Below are 25,736 nucleotides of genomic sequence, written 5' to 3'. Positions count from 1 at the left end.
GAGGAGATAAATGGCCAAATGTTTCTCCCATTTGTTGTTGGACGTTCATCAAACCAGCACAGCATGCCGGGAGTTGACGTCTGGATTGCATTGGTCGCAGTGCAGTCTGTTACTCTACTCACATACCATTCTTAGATGCCATCTTGGATGCATTTCTCCTGTTTGGAAAACATTCCTTATTCACATTCTATCTTAAGATACTCGGTTTCCCAAGATAGATGACATTTCACATTGATCTATTGACATTTAAAAATTGTTGACCTACAAGTTAGAAATCCCTGTAAATGGTGCAGGGAGGATATTGCAACACAGCAAATCATTTTAAGAGTCATTTGTTGATGGCCCTTTAAGGTTGTATAAAATAGTGTATGAGGACCAGAACAAACTGTTTGTTGTTTAAATATCAAGCCTCTTAAAACCTCCACAATAAGAAACAAGTAGTCATTTCCAACAGTCAGTGATACCAGCAAAGTTAGTACTTCCAGATGTTTGTTTTCAGAAGTATAACAATGGCCTAGTTCTCCACTAACATTCAATGATAGGTTGACTTAGAGTCAATGTACCAAGGCCAATTGAGAAAGTCATTAGTTTTGTTGGGTCAATAGTTTAAAACCCCTCGAAGGTCAGCTTTCTCATTATGGAGGTTTTGAGAAGGTCTGTTAGCTTGAAAAAGAAACATTTTAACAATATATCAACAACATATTTTCTGTCTTCAGTGAATATCCAAATCATTTTATATTTATATGTATCATTTAGCTACCTGTCAAGTGTGAAATAATAAAGGGCAGAATTTAATGTGTGGCTTGTCTTTAATTCAAGTTAACGTTTTTTTTATTTTCTCCCCATGCACTGCAATCTGAAGTGGCCACTCTATAATTAATGCTTTACCTTTGGATGATTTAAATCAGTTTAAATATAATAAAATGTCCATTTAAATAACCCATTTTCCATGCTTTCCCTGGTTATTTCACTGCAAAGAAGTGGCAACCCTTCAAATTAAATGAAAACAGCTCTCATTGGTCCAGACAAATTCACATAGACACAAAAGAACTGCAGAAAATATATTTTTCTTTGAGGTTGGCTTGTTTTTACCTCTGTTACTGGAAGTGCTTTTGGGTGAATCCAGACTTAAACTGTGCGGAGTGCAGTCTGGAAAACAGACATTTTGTCATTTGCTTATTCACTTTTCCTTCGATTTGTTGATGTCTGCCTATGCTCTTACGTCATTTCCATTAGGCGAGACACAGACATTGGCTTTTGTCACTGTTTCCTAATACTTTTGTGCGTACTCAACTTTTACTTGTTTAATTTACCCATAGTAACGCCAAGTAATGAATAATATTAGAACATAAATTCATGGATTAACAGAACATGGAAACAACTGTTTCCCATGCTTTGCAAATATTCGAGTGGCTGACCTAGATGGATTTAGACCTTTTTTTTCCCCATTTCATTTTGTCTTTTGATGGTCAAAGTAGGCCTTTATAATATAAGCAGTATTCAACAGAAATTTGCAGCCTTTCTCTTACTCTTACTTTTGACCTCAGGGCCTTTATTGGTTGTAAGTTGTTGTAAAAATGTTTTTTTAAAAAGGACCTGCAATGTTAAAGACATGATTTAAAGTTACATTAAGCAATGTACTTCAAATCTCTGTCTGTCGCTCTGTGCAGCTTTAGAACTAAATCCATAGCTCGTTCAGGTGGTGGCTGGTTCTAAAAAAGTTATTTTGAAGCTGAAATGAGAAATGTCATTGTGGAGTTTAGGTTTAGTGTTTTTATATAATTCCACTTGTATGAGAATGACCAATTATACAGAAGGTACTGTTTCCTAATGATTTCTCTACTGACTTATACATTAGATGAAATTGTTGGAAATTTTGGCGAGGACCTGGGATAAATGTAAAAAAGACATTTTAACTTCAACATTGTGCCCTTCAACTTTAACTTGCCCATAATGTTTGTTTCTTTGAGGGTAGGTGGCCTTTGACTGTGTGGAGGGTGGGAAGGAACCACACATCAGACATTAGTCATCCTGTTTTTCTCCCCATTTTGAGACTGACTTTTATCATTGTTTTTCTCTTAATTGATGTGTCCTTTATAAAGTCTTTTTGCTGAGTTCCTTGTAAAATTTGAAATGATGGATGACATCCTCGAACAAATTGGCGCTGGATACTTATAAACCCACTCATGTTTCTTTACTGATTACTTCCATCCTTTATGAACAGATATAAAATAATGTTCTTGTCAATGCCATTTAGTTTGATTCTCAAATACATATTTGTTTGCAGACATATGATCTTGTGTTTGTTATCAGTGTCACCAGACTAACATTACCAGGTCTGTTAATGTCTTGGATTTATGGATGTTTAACATCAACCAAGAAAGCATAGTCTTTGCTAATAACATTTGATTAGTCCTCACTGTCAAATCCATCTCTCTTGTGATGTTTAAAGTGAAAATATAGAGATGAACACATGAAAACATGTCAATAAGCCAAAGTGAGTTGTGTTTTTTAAGTAGGACTTAAGCCTCAGTATAATGTGTCATTTCTACTCTAACTACTGTTCATACCACTGTCAGATTAACTAGCTCTACTTTGCTTTTTCTTAAAAATATATATATATTTACCAATGTTTTTGTTCAATATGAGTCACTGTTAACATAAGAGCAATTCCAACCAACCTACAGAACTAACGTTAGCTTAATTAATAGCCTGCTAGCTAGATAATAGCTAATTGTCATTTTGGCGGTTGCTTGTTGGATATGAAAGCTGCTTTTGTCATCCTCTGTCTGCAATTAATAAACCATTTGAAAGTGTGGAAAATATGAATTGCATATTATGCTTAGAGATTATTGACAAAAAAATTTATTTAGGCTAACTGGATGGAATAATGTTAAACTCTGTCACATCTTTGTTTTCACAAGTTTTATAATCAGTTTTTAGAAACAACATTAATCTTCTCTGCATCAACATAGTTTCTTTTAACAAAACATTACCATTTGGTGATTTAAAAAAAACATTCACCTTCCTGTGTGGCTGATAAGCAGAACTAAATCAATACAGTATACATAAAGTAGCCAATATAACATAGTGAAAACATAAAAAGGGAAACACTGACATGTCAAACAGTCTGTCACTTGTAAGAGTGCAGTGTAAACCACTTTCTCTGAATTTGACTTCCATGTCAACGATACACACAGACACATTTACAGATACATAAATAAGGGCACACGAGCAGACAAAAAAAACTTTACACCTAAGATACACATAGGCCTACACATGCTCTGACAGAGGTACACAGATGGAGATCCTAGAGCAGATTAGCAAACAGGGATATTCTTGGACCTCTTGGCACGGACACAGAGAGGCCTCTAATAAAATCTCAGACAGCATTCAGACATCACCTTCTGTTCCTACCATGTGGCATGTGGTAAGCACTGCACTTAAAAACTTAAAGGCTCATCTCGATGCAGGCTATTCTCTCACCTTGTCTCTCATGGGCTCGCACGTGCTGGCTATAAAATCACACAAGAAGATCTGCTCCACACAATTGTTCCTCTGTCTTTAAATCACCTACCTTTATAATTAACCTGGATCTTCTTACAATCTCTAAATGAAGGGATAATGCTCAGGGTTTTAAAAAAAATGCAATAGTAAAACACAGTAATAACAGAGCTTCACACATTTTGAGGTGTTGATAGGAGAATTTGATTGCATCATTTAGTAGAACTAGACAGGTAAGCCCAGCCTTTTGTGTGTAGGCTGCATAAGATAGTTTGGATTTGCAGATTTAAATAACGTTCTGCTAGAAAGTGTATCACAAATGCTCTCTGGCAGCAACACCAGTCTTTGCTTTCAACACAGTGAAGCTGCCCAGCTTACTTTGGTTTCAGAAATGCCACAAGACAGGCACTTCAAATACACACACACACACACACACACACACACACACACACACACACACACACACACACACACACACACACACACACACACACACACACACACACACACACACACACACACACACACACACTATCATGTGCATGTGAAAACACACTAAGCAATGAGTATGTGCAAATATGCCACGAATTAAGTTTATACATATTTGCACACAGCTGAATTCTTTTCCGAAGTACTTCTCCTCAAACTTTTAAAAGGCCTTGCAGTAACCTCAATCTACATGCACCAACATACACACATACTGGCAACAGGCCTAAAGCAATAAGTGTAAGTGCTCATGTTTTAGAAAAGATAGACGTCTGTTGAGGAGGCTTTTGTGAGTTTATGTTTAAGGGGGGAGAGACAAAGAATATAAAGTGCTGTACTAATAGACACCACATGGGGGCAACAGATTGAAGTACATTCATGTTGCTTTTTAAACTGAGGTGTTGGGATGAGAGCCAGAGCTCAAACACTGATGCTTTTCACTGTGTCGTGATCTGAAAAAAAAAAAACCAAGTCATAGAGGGGGAGAATTTTGAGCCAATCATAACTCATAAAATGTTTACGGTCATGCCTTTTGTTTATGTGTAATTTAACGCCACACAGTAATAATGTTTATTGAGGAAAGTAGTTTCTATGGGGTGCCAAAAGTGCCAGTTTCAGTTAAATTGATGATGTAAATAAAACATCTGTTATAATGCCTTTTTTTTTATGGCATACGTTAAATCATTTGCTACTTCTACCCACGCTTTTGTTAATTAACTTACCCCATTTTATTCCTATCGTTTTCTATTGAACTTTAGATTTGTAGTTTCTTAAATGATAATGAGAATAGTTTGGTCGGTCTTTGTGTGTATGTCTAACATCAGTGACAAATGAAAAATTAAGAAACAGAAATGAGTGTGTTCTGTCTAAACTGTTGGTGGCAGTAATGTACTAATAGTCTTGGTATCAACTGCTCCATTAAAAAGAACAAATATTTCATTGAATGATTATATTAGATGCCATGTTATTAACAATTATCACTTCTAAGCAATGCAATATAATAAAACAATCGGTAAACCATCTAACCTGTTTCCAGAGGCAGGAGTTTTGACCACCACACGTCTAAAGGGAGCGCCATTCCTTCTTCTCCAACCTAAATATTCCCATTACAGTCTTTTAAATGACTGCAGGATTATAAATCTCTGGTGGCTCAGATGCCAGGAATGGTCTGTGTGCAAATATTTTTTTAGCCTCAAACCACACAACCCACCAAAATGAGTAAGAGCCTGCAGAGGTAGCTTGAAGATAATCAACCATAATTTAGATTCTTTTAACTCTCTTTAGACCTTCCACCCAAGCATTTCACTTCCTGTCGTACTTGGATGAATCCCCAAGTTGCTCATTAATTCACCTTGTCAAGTGATAGCAAGATGTCTATTATGGAAGCTGTGTGAAGCAACATGTCCTCCCTGTGTCAGTTTGATTTCCTCAGGGAATAACGGTTTCCTTTCTCAAACCATAGACATGGTGGACTGAAGACTTTAAAGTGAACACGTTGTTGGGCTATTTGTAGATATACATCCATATGTGTCCTATAAATGTGTACAGTACATCCTGTGATGTACCTTGACTCTTGGCCAATGCATGCTCGGAATTGCTCCACCCCCCTGAGCCCTACACAGGATAAGGGAGTACAGAATGGGAGGATGCACTTACGTAATGTATGATGTTACCACTTGGTTATATAATTTAATATTTTATGAAAAAGGTATTTTTTCAGTGTACTCTACACATTTTTAATTGATGTATTGCTTAATGCTGATTTAGTTAAAGCCCCAAAGGTAGCTAAGTCTCAGTGAAATTGACACAATGAGCACATATAATTGAGGAATGGCCCCAATGTACGTACATAGAATGTATAGAATCAGACAGTACAGTCTCGATGTTGTAACATCTGTAACGTGACTCATTGTAACCAGAAAAACTAGTGCTTTTTTTAAAAGACACCACATAGTGTTTGATAAAAGTATAAATGATTGATAATTGGTTAAAGTGCCAATTATGCCTAATTGTTAGAAGCCATATTTCTTCAATAAAAAAAACACATTTCCTAAACATTTGAACATCTTTGATGGGTCAAACATTGAGACCTTATTGGACTTTCAACTTGAAAAGCTTTTCATCATAATTTTGTGCCTGAAGCAACTTCACCGACTGAATATGTTTGTTCTTTATCGTCAAGATGTCTCACCTGTTTCTCAGTGTATTTTTACCTGTGCCTCCTCTTGACCTTGTTCGCCAGGAAGCCGCAGCCATCTTTCTTTTAGCGCTGTAGCTACTGCAGCACCATCCAATGACCAGGTGCAAAAATCACCATTCATATCATCGACAATTAAATCTGATCATTACATCCATCAAAAAAGGCTACTTTTTCCATTAGTATTTTTATTTTGTTCAGGACACCTTAGCTGGAGCCCCTGCTCTGGAAAAAAAGAGGAACACCGTTGTTGCTGATATATTAAGTCTGAGCTATGGTAAGTGCTTGTGCCTTTTAAGCAAAACGAGAGTTTTTTTATACAGCATTTATATACAGCGTCTATACATACAACAGTCACACCAACATTGTTGCAGTGGGCATGCCGTTCCACATACACCATCCAAGAGTCTTAAAAAAGGAAAAAAATAAATGACAGGGAAACTAGCGTGAGACACAGACAAGCATCAACAAGGGATTCCACAAAGCACCAGGTTCAAGTTGCAAGAAAAAAAAACAAGAGCATGCATATAAATCTTTGGGAATGGCTTCTGTTTAAAACATATATGGTTTATTCTACATTTTCATAAGCTATTTTCACCTTGTTTTTTTATGGAACAACATACACTAGGAGAGGAACAAGAAAGGAGGTGTGATGAAGAAAAAATGTAAAAACACCCAAAACTAAATCAGCACAAGAAATCACAATGTGAAAGAAGACACGGTTGCTTTTATCCCTACTTGAATTGATTACAATAGAAATAGAAATTCAAAGTTCTTTCAAGGAGTGCAGCATGATAACAATACACTCTGAATGCTATTCCTAGTACACAGGTAATATCTAGTACATTCTACTATACCAGTTGTTAAAGGTATTTTAAAACACATGTTAACCCCTTGCTGCCTGCTCTACAGGCCAGGTTTGTTAAAATTCATACAATGGCTAAAGGTCAAGAAAGTTGACTTAAAGTGGGTTTTTAAACATTCTCCATTCGGTTAAAAATCACCTCTGTAGTTCAATGTATCTGCTAAATGAAAATAACATGTATGCAAGAACATATTTGCAATGTTAGTGCTTGCCTAACTGTTTCTATGAATGATGTGCTGTGTGTGAGAGCATCACCGTAATATGCTGGTGTTTGCTGTAAGCCTTGTGTACTACTGTTGCACCAACCTTTAAGCTACAATAAAAATGGTAAGTTGCGTTAAAGTCCACTAAAGTTTGTGAATAATGGCATTGTCATTTGTTGGGGAGGCATTGTTGGTGGGGGTCAGTGTTGTGGGGCTTTAGTCAAACACGCATACTTAGAAAACTTTCACACAATCATTTACAAACACACACTTCCTTGCGGAGGCACGCAGGACACGCCTCTACTTCTTCCTGTAGTTGCCGAGCTGGATGGCGGAGCGGTTGAAGACGCAGCGGAAGGTGATGGGCTGAACTTCCCAGTAAGGCACGGGGTTGCTGAACAGGCTGATGCCAGAGTACATGGCCTTCTTGTGGTTCAGGCCAGGAGGACAGAAGTCTCCCGTTCCCACAGCTGCAATCTTGTTGGCATGGAGGTAGACCACCTAGAGAAGGGATTTAAATAATGACACCCTTTGGTCACTGAGTAGGAAGTGCATAAAGCGGATGGAGAGGATAATCACAAGTCACCACTGAATAATATAGCTCTAGAATGTTTAACTAGAGTGGGAACACTTCACAATGACAAAGACTGATGCTGATCATCTTGAGAAAAAGCAAGCCTAGATACTTTTAAGAGCAGAAGCACATAAAAAGCATATGTAAACAACCATGCAGCTGTGCATTGTGAATGATCCTAGAAATAAGAACAAAAGGAAAGACGCGCCTCTAACTGATTTGGGCTGACAATATAATGCTAATTACAGATTCCAGTCCAATAACACCCAACTATACAATTGAAAAAAGTTATAGCAGAGTACAATCGCCATTGTATACAACAAAAAGAGCATGATGTATAAAAAAAGATCACAAAATCTTGAAAAATAGCTCCTCTGAGCATGTCTAAGAACCCTGTGTCTCTTGGCCTGTCCTGATATTACAATATACTGAATGAAATTATAGTTTGTTTTTACATCCTACATTTAAAAAGTGCTGCTTTCGAGATTCAAACATTCAGACATTCATAAATAAACCCTTTGTCTTCATTGTCTTCATTTGTAGGGGGGGAAATCCAGTTCAGCACAACTTTGTTCGGCCCTATTTCTTCAAACTATTGTTTTCTTCCCATAATTTGGTTAGTTATGACTGCTGACAACAGTGTCATTAAAACCTCACAAAATAACCACAAAAAGATGGCTGACCGGTTTGCAGTTGTGGTTCAGCATTAGTGACTATATTTTCCAAACCAACAATAGGATATTTCTCTTTAACAGTTTTTTGAGATGGCCAAACTACAGGGCATTGAACCAGATCTGTTTACACTCCCCCCTACTGTCAAAATCTGTAACAATTTAGCATGATAGGCTACCAACAACTACCCCAAAACAAACTAAGTGAATCCATGTGACATTTGTTATGAAAGCCTTGGTTGACTTGTAATTGGGCAGTGTGAACATAAACAAATCAAATGTAAAAAAGCAACAAAGTAAACGTTTCCAGTGTAGTTAAGAGGGGAGAAAATGAGCTGACTGTTATTATACTGTAATATAATGAGATCTATATCTATAGTGCTCAAGCAGAGGTGGTTTGCTTGAACTAAATGGTTGTGATACCAATCTTCCTGTGAGGCTGTTGTCATTTAAACTTTGATTAATGACAGACACGAGTACTGTAATTAAACTGCAGTACGCACCTGGATGTACTTGTGGTCGGGCAGGCCAGCAGGAACACTAATGAGAGCGTTGTTATCGAGGTGAAGCTCTCGCAGGTGGGGAACGTTAGCAAGAGTGCCATTTTCCACTGAGCTGATCTCATTGTAGCTCAGACCCAGCCTGCAGAAAAAATACAAAACGATGAGACATGGAAAAGTGCCATGTGTAAAAGATCAAGGAACTCCAGGGCACAAGTTGCATGAGTTTGAGAAACCAAGACATTAGACATTTTCCTCTGGCTGCCAAAATGATCCACAAACTGAGGAAATTAAGATAAGAAATAACAGCTGTCATTAATTACTTTTCCAGTTTATTTTCTATTATGAGCGAGGGGAAATAAAAACCATCCTCTGCTCGTATCCTCTCCAACATCCATTTGAAACCTTGAAACCTTGAAACCTTGAAACATCCACACATGCATCAAAGCCTTCATTGTTCAAGTACGATATACTATCTTTGGCACATAGACCAGTAATCTTATAAACACAGTGAGTCTACATTTATCCGAGCAAACCAGCTATTTTCATTATCCAATAACTATATTTAGCGCTTAAGTTTTTAACAGTAAATCCATTAATTGGTTTTATGAGAACTAATGTTCCAAGTGAAGTTAATTTATGTCAAGCCAAAGAATGAAAGCATGAGAAAAAACGAAAGAACTGATACCATAAACAGAATAAGAATTGAGAATTCATGTTTTCAAAGGGGGTATAACCTTTTTACACGTTATTCCCCTTGCTAAATGCTAAACATTCATTTTTTTCTGTAGCGACCACTTGCTCCAGACAAGTAACCTATCATATGGTGGCTAATGTTGGCAAACTTTAACTCTAAATAGAGCTATGTAACAACACATGTTTAGCAAACTACAGATAGAGCTGTAACTGACATTATCAGTCACTGTGATGACTTGAATGTGAAATGAGGGGAAATGTGACACATTGGTTTATATTAAGAGAGAATCATAATTGTTATTACTTGGCCAGGTTCTTCAAGCCTTGGAGGTTGCCAGCGGTCACCTTGGAGATCTTGTTCCCATCCAGGTGGAGCTCAGAGAGAGAGCTGGGCAGACCTGGCAGCCAACAAGACAAAGATCAGCAAGACAAACAGTGATGACTTACAGTAAGTAACCTCAACATTATGTATTAACAGAAAGTTGGAATTTAACAACATAACATTTCAGCTCCAAGGGTTGGGGTTTCAGGTATCTTTTAAGCAAATACACCAGATATATTCCCTCCATCAGACAAGCTAGTGTTGACTGACCATGCAGTGGAGGTTTTGTAATTTATTACGTTGAGCCTCTAGTTTTGCTGTGGACTTAAATCCACCATGCATTCTTTTGATAGAAGATTTTAGTCGACCCTGAATGGATAAAACTTGTGTTACTCCAAACTATTTGTGTAAATAAAAATAAAAGCATTACCTTTGGGGATCTCGGTGATGTCCGTGTCTGCAATGCGAATGTAAGAGACCCTCTTCAGGTCAGCGAAAGCATTGGCCTCGATTCCTGCACTCTTCAGAGGGTTGGACCCAAGCTCTATAACAAATGAATTGAAAAAAACTAAATTGTGAGCAAAAAGCAGAGAAAACCGAGAGAACAGCCGGAATGGATCACGTCTATGAAGTGTTTTCCTCCCCGGGTGTGTTACGGAAACATAGAGCTGAGTCATGAATAAACAAAGTCTTGGGCAACACAATAGCTTGTCTTTGCAACGCAGCCTTTCTCCACGCCAGATCTCCTGATTGGTCATGGATTATAGTTCTCTTATCATTGCATTTAATATAATTGAATCCACACTTTAGTTGAGCAATAACAGAATGAAATGGTTAATTTATGAAACAAGAAGTTAGAGCTTGTGTGTTGTCAAAGTGACAAGCATATAAAGCAGGATCGAGGAAGAACAAATTGTCTTACAAAACAACACATTAACAGGCTGCAGTGTCATCACTTCCAGACTGTTAGGTGTAAATCTTATCTCAACATTGAAATGCCATGAGGCAAAATTCTTTTCTGGTCTCTTTCTTTCCAAAACAAAATCAATCAAATGTACTGTTCCCATGCAAGGATGCACTTGAACAATAAATACAAAAAATACTGTCTAAAATGACAGTTTTTATCCTTCACAGCTGTTGAGGGAGAATTTGCACCATTTGACTGGGTACATTGTTTGCCCTGTTATATTTAAAGCTCTGTCAAATATATGTAGAGATGTATATACATTAGAGAATAATCTAAAAAACATATTTCTGTATCACTTTGAACAACCCTAAACTAAGACTAAAAGAGGGTTTGTTTTTATGAAACTACTAGAAACTTGGCAGCTTTTTAAACTTAAACACTGGGTTCTATCTTTGTAAATATTTTTACCACTTTCACTGAAGTGTAGACTTGTCTAAAATCACAGACATACATCTGGAGATGAGACCAGCTGCTTAAAAATAACACACTCACCACTTTAGACTGCTTGCTATCCAAATAAATATCTGCAATAATAATCCTTCTTTTTTCATACCCATCACGATGACATGGGACATGCCCTGGAAGGAGGCCTTTTTGATCTTGGAGATCTCGTTCTCGTGGATACGCAGCTCCTGCAGGCTCTTGGGCATGTTGGCGGGCATTTCCTTCAGGATGTTCTTAGACAGGTAGAGACGCTGCAGCTTGGATAGAGGACTGAAGGCTTTGGGGTGGATGGTGCTGATTTTGTTGTTCACCAGGATCAGAGCCTATAGGGGAGAAAACCAGGGGGATTAGATTCTAGTAATCATAATAGCTTTTTATTCTTGCTGCTTGGTATTGTTGAATTTTAGCACTATCTGCATCAAAAGATCATTGAAAGGATTCCAGTCTGGCAGGATGTTTTCACCCTTTCCCTTATTTAAATTCACACCAGTGTTTGTAGTTATTTTGTTATGGAATATGAACTTTTACGTCACAGCTAAACAAATGTCAATGTTTTCTCTTTCACTCAGAAATATTTCCTGTTGCAAATGCACCATGGGACTATAAAAATGTATTTCCAGATGAGATTGTGAGAAATGGACATGTTGAGCTAAGCTGCTGTCCCAAGATTGAGGGCCGAGTTCAAGTTCAATACACAGTTTTCCCTAATGCATTTTCAGAGGACTCTCCCTCCTGCTGAAAAGCAGACACGAGGAAATGTGAAGTATGTGGTCCCTTCCCTTGAGAGGCCAGTTACATTACAGAGGAAACAGCCCTGGCCGTCAGACGGAGGTATTTATTGCAAGCAGGAAATCTCCAGAAGTTTGAAGGCGTTAGGGCGTAAGGCCTACGGGTGAATAGTTTCCATGCACCTGGTGACTGGGGGAGTGAAGGAGGATGAACAGAGCTTGAGATGGGAGTTGAAGTGCAGTTCATTTTTGTGAAATGAGCAATTATTCTGGAAAAAGGTGCTCTTTTACAAAACCGGTTAGTATGTACTAAGAAATGTGTGGTGCCAGAATGGAGTTGAAATGCTGAGGATAAAGTTACATTTTTCAGTAAATGTGGAATAGATTATTTATTTGTAAAAGCTGGATGTTTGATATTTGACTCCCAACATTTCAACTTTTCTCTCATGATGCAAAATCACAGACATCATCAATCTGTTTTTCCATTAGGCTTTGCCCTTTTACTCTTCAGTTATGAACAACCCAACAATAATGAAACATGTTTCCTAAGGGTTGCAGTTTGGTTAAAGGTTACATAAAAAAAACCATTACATAACATTTGGACCAATACACAGACAGGAGGCTCTGCATATGCAGACGGCAGTTATCTTACATGTAGTCCTTTCAGGTGCTTGAAGTCATTCTCCTTGATCTCAGTAATCTTGTTGTTCTGCAGGTCCAACAGGGTGGTGTCAGCGGGGATGTCCTCAGGAACTGTCTTCAGACCTGATGGTGAATATTCACAGACATTGTTTAGTTAAATGAAGGGTATGGAAATGGAATAAATCCATCAGGATGATTGAGAAGGGGAAACTCAACTTGAGGTTAGGTGGTGAGAGCCTTTGTTCTGGGGACTAGAGGCTAACTCACTCTGACTTCAACAGAAAATGGATACAAAATTGCTACCTACTCGTCTTTATGATCATGATTAGAGTATGTAATGCTCTGTTTCATCAGTTTTACTGAAATACTAAGGACCAATAGACCTGTAAATCCTGTGCGTTGTATATAAAGGGTTATTTCACATGAGGGATAAGTGTGATTGTCATTGCTTTTCACAATTGTTTGAAATAAAAAGTTGGTGATTTCAAAACTTTAACCTTGTTTGTTGCTAATGAAGTTATAAATGTTGAATGCTTTGATAAAGTACTTCCTTACGTTTGTGCAACTTAAAGCCCTTAAAAACACAGAATAAGAAACATGGATGAGCAGAAAAGAGTGTACAGTAGCGACACTTTGAAATAACAAAGTCTGCTTTGTCAACGTAGCATGCTCCATAAAGTCTCGGCAGTCTAGGAAAGAATGGGTTTAATAATGACATTCCAGAGGGACCAAATAAGTGCTTGATGTGCTCCAAGGCACAGATGGTGGAAATGGACCTTAAAACAAATTTCCTTTGGAGTAAGTAAGCGACTGCATATCTGGACACTGAGCTCATGATGAATTGTTTAGCTTGGACTTCGTGTAAAGTTCATGACTAATGTGACACAGAAAATAGCATCTGTAGTGAAGACCGTTTGGTTGAGTGGATTGCTTTTAGAAAACATTGAAAGAAGACAGCTGGGAGACACGGTGTATGCTCGTCTGCATCCGTGGTAACCCAAAAAATACACCGCGATTCATAATGGGCAGTTTCCATTTCAGAGGAAGAGGTGTAGAATAAACTGTTTAACAAAGAAGCTTAGATTCTGCATCTTCAGTCCACACATGTACGTCGGTAGACATTTTGTCCTAAAAGCTTGTGACGACTTCTGTCACCCAAACAATACCTTCAGCTACGTTTGCTTTTCTGTCAGCCTTTCCAACTCGGCTGTAGATGACCCACAAACCATCACAGCTGTTTGTGGTCACCACCATCATTGTAGCACCACACTGTATACCTCTATACTTGCACACACTTTGTTTTTTATTGTTCCTCTCAAAGTAAACCTCTCAGCTTTTGCTGCTCACATTTTTTTACTTTTCACCCGTTTATCTGTATCGTGTGAAATGGCACTCCAGCGTAAACTTAACCTTAACCCCAACCCTCTCCCACCATTTAGTAATATTCATTTTCGTAAAATAAGACGACACAGAAAAAAAGACCTACAGTGCAAATACAAACCCTTGTTCATATAAAACATAAAAAATTGATGCTCTAACAATAGTGATATGAGCTGACCAGGGCAAATAAACCATTTTAAGTGTCATGTCTCGGACAGCATCTCATTTTCCAGCTGATAGCCACTTTGCTCCTGACCTTAAGTCTGGCACCCATTATTATAGTCACTAATAATCATTGTTTTAAAGAAATGTGATTTGGAAATCAAGTGACGATTGCTTTAGTACTCTAGTGGTTACAGTGCAAGCATTAACAACATTTATATAATGTCCTCTGCTTGTCTGGCGCTGTGTCCGGGAAAGATTAGTTGATAGGGCTGCATCATCAATGGCCTGTTTGTTTCAAAGGATATGAGTATGTTTGGATGTATTACTACACATCTTCCATTATCACTCTTAAACCATAGAGGCTGTTGATTGCGCCATTTGTTAAGTTTAGGACAAAAAACGTTGGGCAGTTGTCCCAGTCTATGGAAAATTAAACCTCTTTCTAATAGAGTTGGCAAATATAAGCACAACACATCAGAACCAGAGGATACATTTTCTCCCCTGAATGTTTAGCTGTCATCCTGCCAGATGCAAACTAACTCAGAAAAATCTACAAAAGCGAGTGGGTGCCTTGGGATGGTGAGCAGACGCTTCTGTCTTGCCCAGGCATGTGTGTGTGCCCTAATATATACATACAACTTTTAATCCTGTGTGTGTGAGTTTGTGTGTTTGCGTGCAGGCCAGAAGGTCTGGGGAACAGATGGAGGCACTAAGCCAACAATGGCGATGCATGAGTTGAGAATAAAGCTCTCTGGAGAAAGTGTTGCTGCTGACAGGGGCCCGCTGGAGGACTGAGGTAATGGAACCGGCCTTTTCCTGAACATCACTCTCTCCAACTGTCTGTCGCTCTGACTATTACGCCACCTGACTAACTTGAGTTTCACAGTCTCAACCCCAGCCATATTAAGCCTATTAATCCAAAAGGTTATGAGCTGGTTATGTCTGTCTACTCCTCTTTTTAGTTTGTTCATTTGTCCATCTGTGTCACTCCCTTCTGTCCTTCATCTGCCTCCTTAAGGTTCGTAGCCCAAATAAAGCAGAGCCAAAAAACAAAACTGCACACGAAGCACTTTTATACAAGAATAAATGAGGTCAGGGACTTTTCTATGACAAAGTGTGTCAGATGACTCAAGCTGTAGACAAAGACGACATTGAAGTAAATTGTTGTGACTGTACTGAATTAAAAAGCCGACAGAGTGACTGTAGTTTTTCAACCTTGGTGAGTAAGCTTTACATTGGGAAATAAGCTTGTTAAAATTGGGGACTGTTCGGGACTTTCCAAATCCCCAATCTAACCTTCAATCGCCAACAACGTTTAAAAAACTGTTCCGGCAAAAATGGGAAAATAATGTAATTGTTACAGGAACTGAAATGGCTCACATCATCTGTTTGCATTTAAGGTGTCAACATCGGTGTCATGTTCTCTGGAGGACTTTACAATTATGCGTGACAGAACATACCCCTGTAATGATCCTGTGGGTTTAGGTGGACGGTGGAGCGATTTGTTAAATCGGGGACTTACTCAGTTTCTACTCTTTTTAACCATTAATGTCACTCAGAATTATACAAGTAAAATAAAACTACGGCAGACACGTGTCTGACCTCATCCCATCCCATCTATTTAAAGGTCCCCTATTATTCAAAATGCTTTTTGATGTATTTTATACATAAATATGTGTCCCCGGTGTGTAAGTAGATTTACAAAGCGTAGGAAAATACAACCCTCTCTCCTCCCTCCTCCTTACCCACATCTCTAAAAACGGGGGTACAAATGAGCTGATCCAGACTTACTTCGGTTCTGACATCATAACCGAAATGTGGGCTGCCTTTACATTGAACTCCCGGCAACGTCAAAGCCCACGTGACACGTCCCAACCTATCGTCCCCTACAGTCAGCGAGCTGAATCCCCTCCGCAGCACCTCTGTGTGTCTGTGTGTTCAGCAGGATGTCTGCAGGAGGGACGTCTGTAAATTGGTGGATCGTTTTTAAAAAACCAAATAAACTACCCAGTATGAACCATTTTACAGCCCTTATTAAAAACATTAGGTCCTTAAAGTTGTAAAATTCACGCAAAGCTGAATCCAGATTTATTTTCTCTCTCCATTCATTCTACTGAGCTGAAGCGGGAGATCGGGGGCGGGGCTTAAGGGGAAACTCAACTGCGCATGCTCTATGCTCTCAACAGCCAGGCATGATGGGTAATTTGTGACGTTTTGCTATCGAGCATCTCAGGCCATTTTGTCTTCATGCGCTAATGAGCCGCTCTCATAGCAATGAAGGAGGTCCCGCCTCCAATGCTGTATCACGTTCTTATTATACATCCATGGGTATGAGGCATGGCTACAACGGGTGATCTGTTTGGTATTTTGAGCAAAACACTTCACAGACAAGTTTTGTATAGATATTGCACTACAATATATTGTTCAAATATAGGAGACCTTTAAATAAGCTCATTGAAATGTATATCTTAATTGGAAATGGGTGTGAACAAGAAGGAAGAAGGCGTGTTGAGAAAATAGACCCGGCTAAAGGGCTATGGGTCTACGATTGATTAAGATGACTGATGTTTGGAAAAACACAAAACCGCATGAAGCTTCAGTGGGGGGGTCCCTTTTCTTACCGAGGTCAGAGCACTGGATCACTCGCAGGTGGCACTGGCATCTGAAGGGGCACTTGGGTCCTTCCGGCGAACCCCCGACTGGAGGAACCTGACGAGAGATCTCTGGTGTCTCTTCATGGATACCTGATCCCGCCTCATCCTCCATCATGAAGTCTAAAAAGCCGGTCTGGTGGAAGGGCAGAGCCCAGCAGGCGGTGACCAGGAGCAGAGAGAGACAGGCCGACCTCATGGTGCTGCTAGCAGGGAGCCTGAGAACGATGAAAGGACACAGTTCAGAGGTTTGGGTGGATACACTTTCAAATGAGTCTGTCTATGATTAGTTTGGCAAATAAGATACTCTTTTTAACCGTTTGTTTCTCATTCACAGTTAAAAGAAGTAGTTTGATTTTCACTGGGCAGAGAGAAGGATAACATTTATTGAAGTCCATAGAAGCAAAGGGCAAAGGTGAGAGGTGGAGGGCTGGGGTCTAGAAGGTTAAACCCTTGGGTGCAACTATTTAACTGGTCAGTTTAAGGCAGAAGGTGAAAGCAGATTAAGCGTGGGTTAGTGCAAACCAAAATGAGATAATTACACAATATTACTCTGTCCACAGGGACAAGCCCTAGAAGCACCAAATGAGAGTTACTAAGAAACAGCAAGCAAACCAAAAGACCTGTTCCACAAAGTCATGTAGTCTGGGTTATGCAGTTTGTCTTTACCTTTATGTAATATTTCTGTATTCATCTCTCACTTTATTCACTCTACCAACTTATCTTGATACCATAACACAACCATAGAAACAACATTGACTGATGCATAACATCTGCATTGGCTTTATTACACTCAAAACAAAGCGGATTCATCATGCAAAATGTCATGGCTGCCACTGTACACCACTGTGCTACTTTTTCTATCGAAAGCAATGAATCACAGTAGTCTTTTATTTGCCATTAGAGTCCGTAGGTTCTATTCAGCTAATGGAGTCACTGGGAGAATCTTGCTTCCTTTATGCTTTCTCTTCTTTCTAAAAACAGCCACAGACCAGTTGACACATCCACACACCCGCTCAAACTCAGTGTAGAGATCCACAAAACTCCCTGACCTTATACACACACACACACACACACACACACACACACACACACACACACACACACACACACACACACACACACACACACACACACACACACACACACACACACACACACACACACACACACACACACACACACACACACACACACACACACTGCATCTTAAAGACCCAGCAATCTGCTTGTCATGCGTATAGCCAAATTTGACTTCCCTCTTGGTGCCACAATAATTGAAGGGCGGATTTTACCCGCAGCTGCTAACAAATGATTTGGGAGAATCCGGTCTGCAGAAGGCCTTGACCTGAAAATCATGACCAAGATGATGAAACTGACCCAAAACCATTAGTTGGCCAGAGCTGAAAGTGACTCTGGGCATGTGTATATTGTCTGTAGGCATGTTCTGTGTGCATGTTATATGTGTAAACTGTAAGAATGAGTAAAAGTGATAAATGTAAAGGTTTAAATGTACTCAGACGTGTTCCAAAGTGTGTTTCTTCGGGGAGAAAGAGATGTGCTGATGCAGTATAAATCCAGGTTAGGGTCACATCAGGTCATGGGATCAAGGCTCAGAGGGACTCTCTACATAGGGTGTAATTATAGTTCCTTTCCACAAAACAGCCACCACTTTGACACACTGTACAGCTCAGTCTAGTGGTTACAGTGCTTGCATACAGTATGACAAAGCCTGGAATCACTTCCATTCAGAGGGGAGTTGTGCTGGATGTTCCTCTTTACTACTCTTGTTCTGTTGCTTTGGAGCGGAAAAAAATGAAAATCATTCAAAAGGGTGATTTCATCAGTCGGCACTAAGAGCCCGGAGTTGTGTCAGACAGTGTTTGATGTGTAGATGCAGTTTTCCATGCAAGCTTTTGCCATTTTATCCTGTTTGGGAACATGAAGTACTTAGGGGGCGTTGAAACAAAGCTCCGGTCTGAACATACAGTAGACCCAGAGTACACGTTGTTCCAGTCTTCAGCAGACTGAGTAATCTTGGCTGTGTCAGGCTCTCTTATCGAAGCGCAGCCGAAAGCTCAATCAAACAAAAAGCTTGTCTGCAGACTTGGCAGCAGCACTCTGCAGACACTATGGATTAAGGGAGCAAAACAATCCTGGGTAAAAAAGTGATCGTAGATCCCTTTGATGGTTTGTTGTATCCTGCTTGGGTGCCAGATTAGTTTATTTGATTGTAAAATACATTAATTGCCAATTCTGGAAAATATTTGAAAGTCTCTTTATCACTTCTCAAGGTACTAGTGTAAACTGTTCACAGCTGGCACATCTTGCAGGTTGGAACATTCAGCATGATCTTCAAAGACGATGTACCAACTCTGCTTGAAGGAAGAGTAATGGCAGAGGTCTCACCCATGGGTACTGAACCGTATCTCCCCGCTTTGACCCATGGCCAAAAGCACATAAATATGTACATGCACATGTGCATTTATGCAGGTTTTCAAATGACCCTCCATGTGTGCTGCCATCAATCCATCAACATTTCTCTATAAATGCTTCAGCAGCTTTTAATGTGAGCCAGACAAGCTAAAAGAAAAAGAAGCGGGAGTGATCTCAAGCTAAGCTCTATGGGCATTTAATGACTGCAGAATTACTGCAAAAACAAGAATTACTGCAACTCTATGAGTCATAATCAGGGCCAGGAATTGTTCAAGAGTCTAAAACCAGATTTCCAGATAAACCCAGGGAAAGGGAGTATAAGGGACTTTCAGAGATTTAGATTAAGAGTTAGACAATATCCAACCATGTGTAACCACATCTTCAGAATAAACTATAGGTGGTAATAATATAACTGAATTAAGGGATTTAGAATTCTGAGATACACTTTGGAGATTTATTGCTATCTATCAATATTAGAGTTGTGAATGTATTGGTTGGTACACCAATGCCTACACCAAGGTCACTCTAATTCCAAATGCAGAACAAGGAATTGTGGTCAAAAGCAATTTCGTTTTTACAAGATGAAATTCAAAGCCTTTAGCAGCTTTATGCATGAGACAACCTGCTGTGCCCGGGGCGTTGGTACTTTTATTTCCAGTGTGCTCCACCTGGCCCCTGGATGTCCTGCTTTAAGAAGATGCCTCCCCCCAGACCCACACACATATATTCACACCTAAAGAATCTACTGAGGACAGGATTTGTCAAACATATGTGTGTGTGTCGGTGTGTGTGTGTGTGAGGGTGTGTCTGTGTGCGTGTGCATGTGCATGTGCATGTGCGTGTGTGTGTGTGTGTGTGTGTGTGTGTGTGTGTGTGTGTGTGTGTGTGTGTGTGTGTGTGTGTGTGTGTGTGTGTGTGTGTGAGAGTGTGAGCATGCTAAACCCAGAGGGCTGCCAACTCAGCATGCTGGAACAGGACTTGACCATGCAACACTCTTCATCTCCCAAGTATCAGCACTTCTAATTCCCTTCAAGAAGATGTCTTTGAAAATGATAAGGGGAATACCTTTCATCCCATAACAAAGCAATCCTTATGCAAAGCTGGAAGTCTAACATTGATGTTACAATTTCTTTCATTTTGTGCCCTGCAGTTTAGAATAAACATAATCTGACTTTTATGACCATTTCCTAAATTTGACCTATTGAGATTACATTTTAATATATTTATGTTCGCCCTATAAGATTTAAAATGTGGTTTCACTAATTGGGTATTGGGTATTATAAATGTATCATTATCATTATGAAATGAGCATAACACTAAGGTACAAGTGTATGCCACCTTACAAGATGAAAATGGGACAGGCTTTATTCAAAAGAACTGGGCTGACACTAATCAGTGCAAATGTAGCATGAACACTGCATTCCCACTAATGGACTAAACCAGCATGCAGAAGAATTAATCTTCATCTTTTATTGTAGCCTAATTCTGAATAAGGCTGTGGTGACTTGTGAAGCTCTATGGGCATTTAATGACTGCAGAATTACTGCAAAAACAAGAATTACTGCAACTCTATGAGTCATAATCAGGGCCAGGAATTGTTCAAGAGTCTAAAACCAGATTTCCAGATAAACCCAGGGAAAGGGAGTATAAGGGACTTTCAGAGATTTAGATTAAGAGTTAGACAATATCCAACCATGTGTAACCACATCTTCAGAATAAACTATAGGTGGTAATAATATAACTGAATTAAGGGATTTAGAATTCTGAGATACACTTTGGAGATTTATTGCTATCTATCAATCATCTTTTATTGTAGCCTAATTCTGAATAAGGCTGTGGTGACTTGTGAAGCAGGATTTTTGGGAACATTTTTGTGTTCACTAGTGTGTAAAGTTTAGGAACAATTAATTCTAAGACAGAGGTCATTTCTAACTGAAATTCAAAGTTTCAAAGGCCTTCAAATGGTGCCTGTTGAAGCAGTGCGCGTGAAACTATGGTGAACATAGAAAAGATGTATAAAAAAGTTAAAAGCACTAGCAGCCGTGAGAAAGTTAAGTCTGTATTTTAAAAAGATTTACAATCTACCACATCCCAGAAAAGAATGTGTGGTAAATGAAACACGAACCATCTCTATCTTCTTCTCTCGCATCACTGAAGCCTGCCATTCATCATCCCAAGTCGGACCAAGAAGAAAAAGGGCGGAGGTTGACATTTCCTGTGGTGTCGGCGACCTTGTCAATTCTCCTGTGTCTCTCTTTTGTCTCATCCCTTCTCTCCACTTTCCCCCATGTCTGGCCCCAGCATTAGTAATGATTCCCAGACAGGAAGCTGAGCTCGCATGAGAGAGTAAAGTCATTTTCCCTCCTATGCTTTGTCACTTCTCCTCTTTGTCACTGCCTTTCACTGAAACTATTGAGCATAGAAAATGAAAGAGATATCCGCAGAACGTTTACCATATCAACACATCTTTCACTCAAACCTCTGCAGCATGAAAGGAAGACACTTGAGCACGGGATGTCTTGATTTTAGCAAATAAAGGGAACACATCCCGTCCTCTACTCTTGTCCACTACATCCCCTCCTCTCCAATTCTTCTCAGGCCTGCGTCTGTTTCTGCTGAGCGTCTGTCAGCAATGAATCACTGGAAGGTATTTACAAGGCCACAGGACATTTAAAACACGTGTGGCCCTGTTAACCCATCAGCACATAAATGAGTTCCCCTCCCACACGGTTACACACAAACGCCTGATCAATAATAATCTAGAAATGTAAAAAAGGGAATTAGGAGCCATTCTTTTGGCCTTGGTGTGAGGAGTCAGAGGTCTTTTCTTTCAAACCAATGTCTGATATATTAGGGGATTTTGTAAGCGAGAACATGTGTATCTGAAAATATGTAAAGACACGGCCAACAAACAATTTCAGAGCCAAAGCATTTTTGTAATAGGAGTGAGGGGCCAAATCAATCTTGTCTGGAAAATAGCCATCCGAGCTCCCATGTATGTTTGCATTGGATGTTCTTGGCTTCAAGAATGCCCAAGACATTACAATCAGTAAAATGTCTGAAAAGAAATGTCAGAGCCATAATTATTATTGAAGGATCATTTAAGGGTCTCTAAAGCATTTTTGTTGTTTGGAGCCATGGCATGAGAAAGCCAGCGAGCGGTTTAACCACATTTCAGCTGTTCCATGAGAAGAGCTGTCGGCCTGCCATCAACCTCAGTCCCATTATCAACAGTCTGCGCTGCACAGACGTGGACAAACTGCCCAACCTTCTCTCCCTTTCTTCTCTTTCCATCTCCTCCTCCCTTTCTGTGCTCTTTTCCTTCCTTCCCCGGCTGCACTCCCTGAGCTTATGGTATTTTCTTTCCCTGTCTGACCCTTAAACCTTTGGCCAGAAAGATTGACATGTGGAACTTTCTGTTATTCCAGTGGGGGAAAAAGCCTTCATGGCTGATGTCAATTCAATTCCATTGTTCTTCTTGACCCAGAGAGTTGAATTCCAGATGGAAAAAAATGCAGCCCTAGAGTGCAAATCTGGGCCTTGTCTCCTGCGAACCTCCCCTTCACTAATTTCTGGTTTAAATGTTAAATATCAGCTCAGCTCACAAGTATAAACTACTGAAGCACTTTCATTGTTCTGAGTTTATTTCAGAACAGTGTTTATGCCTTCTTTTGCCTGTATTTCATTCTAAATCCCACTGGCACATTCTCTTTTGTTTGTCTCACTTTTTCCCTTTTCAGTTTCACTCCAATCCACTCAATTCAGAGCAGCTGAGCCTTATTAGCTTTTTTTCCCCTTCTGGCAAAGAGGATGTAATGAGTTAGCTAAGAGTTGTGTGGTAGCTTGCCGGGAAGCCTTCAGACCTCTCTTTGATAGAGGAAGCTGTACCATTACGGGATTAATGGAACCGTGCGTTGCCAGGTACAGCTTTTTTTCTTTGCCTCTTCAAAGCCTCTCACTTTATGTTGCCCCTAGCAATTTAGTTCCTGTTCTGCTCCTGTGAAAAACACAGCAGCCGACGCCACGGTAGGCAGCTTCACTCTGAGAAGAAACAGGGCCACAGAGCAGACAGATAAGAGATTGGGGTTAAAACCTTCTGGTTGCATTCTCAAGTGAACTGCTGAAATGGAAAGTGTGAGAAGCAGGAAAAACAACTTTTCCAAATCAATGTCCTGACAAGCAATTACGAGCTGAATCAACACAAAGACATCCTCATTGTTCTTTCAGTTTCTTTTCCCCTCATTTGTTTGTAGACTGCACAAATGCCAGAGGGAAAGAAAAAAGGGAAGAAAGAACAAAAGAAAGCTAAACAAAGAGAAGGGGAAAACATAAATGCAACAAAAGCATTTTCCAAGTCTTCTCTCTTAATCTTAACTTTATGCCTTCCCCTCACTTAGAGTGCCATGTTTAAAACAGCACACTCACTAAACTAACTCAGGAATGCACTTCTATATGGGTTGCATCCAAACAATCAACACACACTGTGTCCAAACACATCACATGGCAGTTAATGTTAAATACCTTGAAGATTAACGACGGGCCAGGATAATACGTTTTTTGGCAAAGGAGTGAGGTACCAGCATCAACTGCACTACCACACCCCCTTCACTATAGCCACTGCTCTTTTCACTGAGCTGTATGCAGATTGGACTGGAAATAATTAAAGGTCTCTCATCTCAAAGCCAAGAGAGCTGTGGGAACAAGACCTGCCAACATATCCGTAATATACATACACGAGTGTATGAAGACGTGGAACAAACATACTCAATCCCAGTTTAACAAATGTAAATAAACAAAAAGAAAAAGCAGGATTCACATTTTCATTAACATAAATCATATAACATACAACATCCTCAGCAAACAATCTGACTTTTGAATCAGGAATATTAGACATTGTCATATAAAAGGTCACCTTACAACAAAAAGTAAGCAATTTTCTTAAGACTATTCAAAAATCTCTTTAGACATTAATCCAAAGTCAAACTCATTTCAACCACTTTTACTCGTACTTTCTTCTTCTGTCAGAGATAAAGGAGTTACATACCTGTTCTCAGTTGAAGCAAGGCAAGGATAGTTTAAGTGCGAGATGAGCTTGTCTCCCAAAAATCCAGTCGATTGGGGGGATGAGACTGTGAAGTGGCTGCGAGGGCCTATGGGGTAATTGGACTCAGTGCACGTGCAGCCAAGATCAAGCAGGTGTGCTCTGTCACAACAAGGGGAGGAGAGAGAGGGGGAGAGAGACAGAGGAGAGAGAGGGGAGAGAGATAGAAGGAGGGAGGGTCCGACCGCCGAGCTCCTCTCAGGACCGAAACAATTGGTGGAGAACTTCCCTGGTTCTTCCTGCGTGCTCCAAAAAACAGCTGGAAATGGAGAAGGAGAGAGAAAAAAAAAGAGAAGGGGAGAGAGGGCAGGAGAAGGGAGACAGGGCGAGGGAAAAGAAGAAAGAAGGAAGGAGACGAAGAGAAAGAGGCAGAGAGCCGGAGTTTAAAGCAATAAGCAGTGATTCGCCTGGCAGCCACCCTCACTGTGACATCTGGTAATGATAGGTCCTGTGTGGAGCTTAGCAGAGAACGCTGCACACAAACTCTTTCCCCCTCTTTCACACTCTCTGTCATTCATCCTCATTCAACCTCTTTATTGACTACCCCCAGGGAAAAAAATAAAGACAACACACAAACACACACTTTAGTCCCATCTATTCAGAATGGCACCTCCTCCCAGGAAAACCTCAATCTCAGCATTAACCCCTTTCCCCAAATTCTGATTAGGTTGTTTGAGTTTCCTTAATGGAGTTTTCGGGTCTCTTGGAATGTATTGCCCAAAACAGAGAAGTAGGCACTTTTGGGGACTATGTGGGAGGTATAAGGCTCCATTCCTAGTCTTCATGGTCTTTTTTGCATCAACAAAACATTTCTTTTGGACAATTTGCATGGTAACTACCATAATGGTTAAGGTTAGGGAAAGACTGTTGGTTTCGTTGATGAGTCTACAGCTAAGCTAACGGCTCTGTGAGGCTGTACTGAGTCACAGTGGTGCTATGTCAGCATGTTAACACCCTCAAAATGACAATGCTAACAAACTAATGTTAACAATTTTAGTTTAAATGTTCTAATTACCACTGAAGACAAGGTAAATTCATGGTTGATGGGATTGTCATTAGTTATGAAGCTATTTCATCAGAAACCAAAATACTGGACGGTCAAACATTTTTCCTCATTTGATATCACTCAATGAAATGTCAGGTAGTATTGAGTGGGCCGGGAAAGACATTTCACTTAATACCACTAATGGGAACCTGATAGTGA

The 25,736-nt window shown here is 39.7% G+C and overlaps 1 protein-coding gene across 1 annotated transcript; it reads right to left on the bottom strand.

The window, feature by feature from the left end:
* Positions 1 to 6,894: 6,894 nt before the first annotated feature.
* On the bottom strand, positions 6,895 to 24,819 carry dcn (decorin). The gene is made up of 8 exons (XM_063905428.1): positions 24,476 to 24,819; positions 16,966 to 17,213; positions 12,810 to 12,922; positions 11,539 to 11,752; positions 10,449 to 10,562; positions 10,001 to 10,094; positions 9,004 to 9,142; positions 6,895 to 7,756 (listed from the first exon to the last, which is right to left on the bottom strand). The coding sequence occupies exons 2-8, from the start codon at positions 17,192 to 17,194 to the stop codon at positions 7,556 to 7,558; spliced, it is 1,104 nt and encodes a 367-aa protein (XP_063761498.1). The 5' UTR covers positions 17,195 to 17,213; positions 24,476 to 24,819; the 3' UTR covers positions 6,895 to 7,555.
* Positions 24,820 to 25,736: the final 917 nt, after the last annotated feature.

This window comes from Eleginops maclovinus, chromosome 17, assembly GCF_036324505.1.
Source record: "Eleginops maclovinus isolate JMC-PN-2008 ecotype Puerto Natales chromosome 17, JC_Emac_rtc_rv5, whole genome shotgun sequence".
In the NCBI taxonomy this organism is placed as follows: Eukaryota; Metazoa; Chordata; class Actinopteri; order Perciformes; family Eleginopidae; genus Eleginops; species Eleginops maclovinus.
The sequence above is the reverse complement of the archived record's forward strand: the minus strand, read 5'-3'. Positions and strand labels throughout refer to the sequence as shown.

What these genes read in the sequence shown, in the direction of transcription:
- dcn (XM_063905428.1), bottom strand. Translation starts at nt 17,194, where the DNA reads ATGAGGTCGGCCTGTCTCTCTCTGCTCCTGGTCACCGCCTGCTGGGCT. An exon ending in GTCCCATGTCATCGTGATGG is followed by an intron (nt 10,563 to 11,538) that starts GTATGAAAAAAG and finishes CATTTGTTATAG; the next exon opens with AGCTTGGGTCCAACCCTCTG. An exon ending in CCGACCACAAGTACATCCAG is followed by an intron (nt 7,757 to 9,003) that starts GTGCGTACTGCA and finishes TCCCTTCTCTAG; the next exon opens with GTGGTCTACCTCCATGCCAA.